This window comes from Erpetoichthys calabaricus, chromosome 3 (genome assembly GCF_900747795.2).
Source record: "Erpetoichthys calabaricus chromosome 3, fErpCal1.3, whole genome shotgun sequence".
NCBI classification, from domain to species: domain Eukaryota; kingdom Metazoa; phylum Chordata; class Cladistia; order Polypteriformes; family Polypteridae; genus Erpetoichthys; species Erpetoichthys calabaricus.
Window position 1 is genome coordinate 174,107,695 of NC_041396.2, and position 8,306 is coordinate 174,116,000.

The following is an 8,306-nucleotide window of genomic DNA, read 5'->3' on the forward strand; positions in this document are numbered from 1 at the left end:
GGAACTGTACCGTTCGGCGGGCTAATGACATTGTTGTGATTTTAGCCTAGTTCAAATGCATGAAATGAGATAATTATGTTTTAAGATGTGAAATGTCTTTGTAATTATGAAATTACTTCTGTAGCAGTGAAGAAAATAGTAAGCTTAGTTAAACGTGATTCCTTGCATAAATACTTATTTTGATATTTTCAGTATTTTGTAATATTATTACAAATTAACTATGGATTTGTGGCTGAAAACAGGGATTTTAAAACAAGAAGCAAGTACTTCTAATAGTATGTCTAAGGCTAATAAAAAAGATAAGTATTGTTACTGCCTCTCTTACAGGTGAGGAACGGTCCAAAATTAAAATACAGTGATCCCTCGCTATATCGCGCTTCGCCTTTCGCGGCTTCACTCCATCGCGGATTTTATATGTAAGCATATTTAAATATATATCGCGGATTTTTCGCTGCTTCGCGGGTTTCTGCGGACAATAGGTCTTTTAATTTCTGGTACATGCTTCCTCAGTTGGTTTGCCCAGTTGATTTCATACAAGGGACGCTATTGGCAGATGGCTGAGAAGCTACCCAACTTACTTACTCTCTCTCTCTCTCTTGCGCTGACGTAGGGGGGTGTGAGCAGGGGGGCTGTGTGCAGCTGCTTCCTGAAGGACAGGCTGCACGGAGCTTCGCATACTTAAAAGCTCAAAGGGCACGTATTGATTTTTTTTATCTGTCTCTCTCTTCCTGCTCCTGACAGAGGGGGTGTGAGCTGCCGCCTTCAACAGCTTTGTACCGGCGGTGCTTCGCATACTTAAAAGCCAAAAAGCCGTATTGATTTTTTTTTTTGACTGCTTGCTTTGCACTCCTTTGAAAAGGAAGATATGTTTGCATTCTTTTAATTGTGAGACAGAACTGTCATCTCTGTCTTGTCATGGAGCACAGTTTAAACTTTTGAAAAAGAGACAAATGTTTGTTTGCAGTGTTTGAATAACGTTCCTGTCTCTCTACAACCTCCTGTGTTTCTGCGCAAATCTGTGACCCAAGCATGACAATATAAAAATAACCATATAAACATATGGTTTCTACTTCGCGGATTTTCCTATTTCGCGGGTGGCTCTGGAACGCAACCCCCGCGATGGAGGAGGGATTACTGTATGTTGACAGTTACTTGAATTTTGGGTTTACATATATTGAAAATAAAGATGCTCCGGATGCAAAGTGGTATGAACAGTTCTTTGTAGACACTTGGAAAAAATCATGCTGAATATAAATATCTTTAAGAGGCGTTGGAACTAATTGGAAAATTCTAAACTTTCAGTGCTTACACTAATTAAAACAGACAATGAAAATGTAACTTTTCACCTAATTTACTATATTGCACTTAGTGATGAGGCTCACACTTTTGAAGAAGTGCTTATTAAGATATTGTGACATGCATGTTAAATGAGTAGTCTGCTGAAAAGGTAGGTGCAGTACAATTTACAAATAATCCTGTTACACGCCATATTAAAGATTCTTCTGATGACATAGTAAGAGAGCTAATGCAGTGAGTACAAGGGGAGAATGTGACAATTTGTAGCACTAAGGATAAAATTTCATCCCTCAATAAGAAATTGGAATTCTGGATACCGTTAGTTGAACAGAATAATTTTGACTACTTCTCTTTGTTAGCATTTATTTCTAGCAAAAATCATGTAACAACTACACACAATTTCCTAGCACAATTTAGGCCTACCAGCATTTACATGATGTGCGATCGACTCTCTTGCAATATTTGCTGGAAACCAATTTGTATTCCTTTTATAATTATACCTAAGCCAGTCAGCTTCACTGCAAGTGATTATGAAGGACTAATTAATTTAATAATCATTCTGATCTGAAACAGAAGTATAAGGAACTTCTATTAAATCATTTCAGGATTCCTGAAAATGAGTAATTCAGGCCTTACTTTCTTTCATCATGATTTATTTGTGGATTTTCGTATGCTGCAACAAAAATGAAGTATAGGGATATACTTGATGCTGCGCCAGATATGAGGATTCAACTTTCCAATATTGTACATGTTATTAAAAGAATTTGTGATTTTTAAGACCCAGAAACACCAACCTCAATAAAAAAAAAGAATTGTTTCTTTTTGAAAACTAGTGGGCTTCACCCCCTGCTTACTTCGCTCGCCAACCCCCCTGGCCTGCACTATGCGCCAGCCACTTTGCGTCTCTGCCGCTCACGTATGTGGATTTCACTTTCACCAGACAACAAATCTTTTTATTTCGCACAGATACGTCTCTTCATTGGGAAGAAACACTACTTTTCCCTGATGGCAACCCTAATTAGACAATCTACAAGTCTTCAACTTAAAGTTTACATCCGAACAATATATTCAATCTCTTTTGTTCCATTATTTCACCAAGTAATAATTTCCGTTTGTTAGCGCTAATGCGATCTTTACTATCAGTTTTTTGAGACTTTTGAATTTTAGTACTTTCATTATCTCTAACCTGCTCTCCATGTGTATTGCACCAATGTTTTTGAATTCTTTACGACATTCTACTTTGTCATCTACTCTTTTTATACTTTTATTTCCGGCCCCGGGCGTAGTTAAATCTGTTGGCACAAAGTCTCGTCTCGCGGGAAATGAAAGTATCTCTCTGAAATAGTCACATCTCATCCCAGGATTTTTTTATTATAATAGAGAGATATAATCTGTTTTGGTATATTAGGTATTACAATGTAAGTACACCTGTAATTTTCAACTTTTTCTTTATAACTTGTATATGTATATTATTGCTTTGATTTTGGTTAAATAAATACTTGAACATTAGTTATTTTATTTCTTTATTTATTAGCATATATAACCACTAATATAGGGGCTGTAAGTGCAAGTCTCCATTGGCATAGGCACAGGTAAGTAAGTGTATTGCATTTTCAAGTAAATCTGGAGTCTTCTAAGTCAGGTTTCTCCTCTACCATCCAAAAGCATTACATAAAATTCAACCTGCACAGGGAAGAATCCTACATAAAATCCAGTGGAATTTAGTAATTGTAGATGGTTTTTTTTCCTGGTTATTTCTCATCACTTATTCAGAAATTGATAGAGGAATCTAACAGAGCACCTGTTCTATAGACAGCAAGCATAAAATGTTTTAGGCCTGTGTCACATCAGTTCATAGCCAACCATGTGAGTCTTCAATTAGCATTGAAAATATGTACAGATCAGATTGTCAATTCAGAGTTCATCCCTAAACATAGTTTTGGACAAAATCTTACTTTACATTCTCATTGTTGTGTGGATACATTTGTGTCATATTGTCCAATACAAGCAGCCTTAACTAAGTAAAATTACTGAAAGAGCTCTTTTGCAGTTCGCTGTTTACTGACATAAATCAGATAATACCATCTTCAAGAATGTCACTGTTGTCCTCTAGGAATGCTGGTCATCATTCTATTCTGTTTAGTTGTGTCCATTACTAATATCTTATTCCTTGTAAATGATTTGCAGTACAGTAGATTTATCCAAATTCCCTTTGTCCCTTCTACTTTTTAAATGTTCCTAGAACTTTTCTCCACGGGTTTTGGAACTGTCCCTTTGCCTGTCCCAATTCAAATTTGTCCAACACTCTCTGACTCCTGAACCTTCTCACATTCTCTTTAACTAGTGCAGCAGAGCTTGTTCTTCCTGGGTACCATTGCTGCCAAACTATCACTGGCCTCTTATTTTATATCTCTGAGAACTTTTAGAAATGTTCTTTTATAATTTTATTCTTTTGGTCAACAATCTTCTGATTGATTAGGTATCTGATGGTCAGTGACAAGGAGCTCATTTGGATCTACCGTCAGGGTTTTCTGGGTTGTGTGCCCAGGGACCCTTGATGGCAAGGGGCCTTGTAATCTTCCAATCCATAATGCCCAAGAACCAACTTGATGATTGAGTGTCTGAGCACCAAATTCACCAAGAAGGTACCCCCCAACACGCTCAATGAAATGATCAGTTGTCCACATAAAACAATGTATTGTTGAAAGTAAGATTAACTACCTATTAAAGAGCTTTATTCATTTAGTCACCTAGGGCGCATGTGGGGGTCTTAATCCGGTCTTGCTGCTTTTGTTGCCTTTTCTCATTCACTTTGGCTGTGGACTGCTGACTTTCATGATTTGCCACCAGGCTCCATATATTGTAGTCACTTCCTCTTAAATCATATAATATTATTGGGTTGGGGATGCCAGTGAGGGGGTCTTTTGTTTTTGAATTGTATAGGTCCTGTTTATGTTTTTTACATATTTTTTAGAATACAAAATTTGCTCCTGCCAAAAAAAAGTGAAATTTAGAGAAATACGTAATTAAAAGATTAGAAAGTATTAACTTTCTACCACCAAATAGATGCAAACTCTTTATTATTTTTAGAAAGTATTCACTTTGGCACTCTACACAAACATAACCTCTTTATTGTTTTAGAACTACTTTTACGATGCTGCTTGGAATTTCCTTACACCAAAGTATCTCCTAATGTATCGCAACTTGTTCACTGTCATTGGAGTGGTTTTTGGGGGTAGACAGTGCCCCTGCAGTAGTTTCTGGAAAGCTTCCTTTCATGTTTTGTGTTAAAATGCAGGAAATCTGCTAAGAATATTGTTTGTGATTTTTTTTTTCTCATATGTACATCATTTCTTTCACGCTTTGCAATGCTGAACATAGGAGAGTTGCCATGATTGTGGTAATCGATCTTTCAGTTTTTGCCAAACTGCATGCAGGTTAGATAAGATGTAAAAAATCTATTTGTGATGCCCTGTAGCAATGTATGCAGGAAATCATTCAGACTGCTCTTCTTTTTTGTGCTTCAGGTTGCTATGTGCAAGAAAGTCAGTATTAAAAAGTATCCTGTTTTTCATGCTCTGCTTGCACAAATGATACTATAAAAGGTGGACAGCTTTTTGTGTTTTCTGTCAATGCACATGTTTACTGTTGCAGCACATGATGCTTCTCTGTGACACTTAAAGCAGACATTTGATTACAGAAGAGATAGTAGCAATAGTTTAGGGACATGTTTGAAGTGAAGTGCTTTACTGCAAATGTGCATGAAGGCCACTCCTCAATTCAAAATAAAAACCACTGCTGTATAGCATAGCATTAGGACATTGAGAGAAGACTTTACACATGTACTGTATAATATGTACACATATTGTGTAAAAATGTCTTTCATGACTCTAAGGACCTTAAATGTGTTTTCTTTTTATATTCTAGTAGGATGCAAAAGTAACTATTAAATGTGAGCATCACCCTTCAGTTTTGAACTGCAGCTGTTGTATGGTCGTTGTAATTTCTCTTTAGGGTTCTCTTTAGAGTGTTGTACAGGATCAGCTTATGTTAGAATTGTTCACATCAGCATATTTTATAATTGGAAAACTTGGCTCTGGAGAGTTTATATTTTTTTACTTAATGTTTGCAGGTTCGACTGACTTTGGGAACGTGTCCTATGTTGTTCCAGGAATACACACTTATTTTTATATTGGAACTGAAGCACTCAATCACACAGAGGAATATACTGAAGCCACAGGTATTGTTAGCAAATGTCTCTCATGGAGAAAAATGTTTTAGTTGCTTTCAGACAATTATGAAAGACCCATTTTATAAGCATTTTTTTTTGTTTTGCACTGGCGCCCTGCCCGGGGTTTGTTTCCTGCCTTGTGCCCTGTGTTGGCTGGGATTGGCTCCAGCAGACCCCCGTGGCCCTGTAGTTAGGATATAACGGGTTGGATAATGGATGGATTTGATAATCTCTAAATTCATTGTTATTTTTACAGGCTCAGAGAAGGCACAATTCTATACTCTGAGAACAGCAAAGACACTTGTGATGACTGCTCTGGATGTTATTTTCAACCCAGACATATTCCAGCAAGTGAAGGAAAACTATGAAATTGCCAGGCTGAAAGAAGAAAATCAAATGAGAGGAAGAATCTCTGGTAACAACTCAGGCCCTGAGCATTGCAGTGGTGCCGGGAGTGCTTCTCGCTGAAACCAGTACCAAACACCACAAACTGCTCAGTTCCTTTTTCAGTTTTACTCAAAAGACAGAAGAAAAAAGTTTTTGTCTTGTCTTTCTTTTTTATGAACAATCTGATTACATACAGTATAATTATATATTTGTAATGGGACCCACAGACCTACTGAAATGGTGATTACTTTTGAAGGTGTTGGTTTTATTTGTTATTTTTAGGACCAGGAATATGCTATTTAAAATTTTTATTGATTACAGTAGTTCAAAGTATTCCACTCTAGTGTGCTGATGAATAGTACTTCTGAAATCTTTTTTACAGGAGTACATTATGCAAACAATGCCTGCATGGTGCGTTTGAAATAACATGACCTGCATTTATCTATAGTTATGATAGATGAAGTCTTTTGAGTAGTCTCAGAGGTTAGTTTAAAGTAGAAACATTCTGGCTTGATGCTTAGTTTACAGCACGTTCTTAGTTTAAACATTTTAATTAGACTTTGGCCTTTGTGCATTTCGCCTGTTTCCAGGCTGCCTATAACTCATTGCTGAATCAGTCTGCTCTTTATTAACTAATGCTAGCTAGCAGGGCTAAATGAGGGGAACTGAACAAATGTAGCTCAGCATTTATAGGTAATGGAGGTTTAGTTTTATCTGTTGTGAGTGAGACAGATTACTGCACTGCAAAAAAAATGCATATGCAAAAACTATAGACAAAAAAAACTTTAAATAGGAGTTGCTTTGTTTTTATTTAGCAGAAAAATCTGCCAATGAATGGGGTAAGCAAAATGTACTCGACAAGATATCTTACAGTAAGCTAAAAAATTGTAAATGCAAATTTTTTGATAAGTCAATAATTCTTACAATAAGGAAAACAAGATTTAATGTCATGATATAAATAGATTTCATTTTTTGCAGTGTGTGGGCATATTTCTGCATAATTAACTGTATACATTCAGATTACAGTGTGAAATCCATCTGGATGGTAAGCAGTGGTTTGAAAACTAGAAGATGTGGCCAGAATTCATTATGAAGAGCTGTAGCCTATTACCATAACTATTGGGTAAAGTTATAAAATACATGTGCACACTCGTGTGCTTAAAATCTGTTTGAAGTTTTTAAATTGGAGGTTAAGCCCTTTCTTTAGTTGGTTGCCTTGCTTAATTAAGTATTCTGTTCATTCATGCCTTTTTTAATTCATTTATTCCTCCATTTCTGAACCCACTTAATGCAGTACATCTTTGAGGAGAGCTAAAGGATATCATGGGCAAGGCACGCAATAACCCTGCACGAGATAACAGTCCACTCACTCACGCTGTTCTAGTTTAGAGATGCTATTTAACCTGACTTGTAGCTCTTTAAAATATGGAAGGAAGTCATCTGTTCCCTTTTATCTCTCATCTGCTCTTCTTTTTGATCTGGCTGAACTGGAAAGAGTTATGCTGTGTGGAGTCTTAAGCTCTTCGGCAAGTTGTTCTAAGGCAAAGCCAGACAAAAAGGTGTAGAAACTTTGGTTTATAAGCTGACTCTCTAAACTTATAATTTAACCTTTCCTTGATCTGATACCAACACCTAAGTGTGGACCCTCAGGGTTGGTGTACACATGTCAGTTCCTACTAGCAGAGTGGCCAATGTGGCACAGTCAAGCTGAGCCTCAAAACTTGGTGTTTTCTCTTTGCATTTGGGCTCACCATCTGCAAGGAGAACAGTCAGGAGGTGGGTGCTACACTCTCTGATTATGTTAATATCCTTCATTTATTCCCTTATATATACAGTAACAGCAGCTGCTAAAACAAATTGGCAAACTTTATAAAAGGAACAGTTACCAACCGAAGAAATTCCCTGGCTAGCATGTATATACCTTGGAAACTATCCACAAGTAGGCATATTCCCCAGTAGTCCACCTTAGCATTATTAATCAGTCTAGCCTGCTTATCCATCAGACGCATGGAAACACTGCTGTGAGGCCACAGTGCTAATGGTAAGGTTTCTACTGTATATAGCAGTGATTTTGCTTTCTTCAGTTTGTTTGTCAAAATATGCCTCTTCATATGGAATAAAGACTTTAAGGAGCTGTGTGGGGAGCATTCAGTGAGTTATTTTTATTTCCAGGTTGTTGTTTTTTAAGTCTGTGGCTGCTCTTGGTTTGATAAAGGACTTTATTCATGGGCCAGCCTCTTTACAACAAAGTGCATTAAAGTAGAACAAATGAATGACTTGAGTTTACTAAAAGCTGTAAGGACAATGCAAAGCCTTGTATGATAACTGAAATGCAGCGAACTGTGTAACATGATGGAGGGCACTCCATTTGCCCACTTTGTGAGTATTGTAT

The 8,306-nt window shown here is 36.9% G+C and overlaps 1 protein-coding gene across 2 annotated transcripts in view; it reads left to right on the forward strand.

Moving 5' to 3' along the window:
- The window catches only part of LOC114648481 (peptidase M20 domain-containing protein 2-like), a 30,960-nt gene extending 22,908 nt beyond the window's left edge, over nt 1–8,052 (forward strand). For both annotated transcript variants that reach the window (XM_051924808.1, XM_028797538.2), the window contains exons 7-8: nt 5,429–5,536; nt 5,784–8,052. In XM_051924808.1, the coding sequence (XP_051780768.1) occupies nt 5,429–5,536; nt 5,784–5,995 (320 nt within the window). In that variant the 3' untranslated portion in view covers nt 5,996–8,052. The remainder of the gene's footprint in view (nt 1–5,428; nt 5,537–5,783) is intronic.
- The last annotated feature ends 254 nt before the right edge of the window (nt 8,053–8,306 follow it).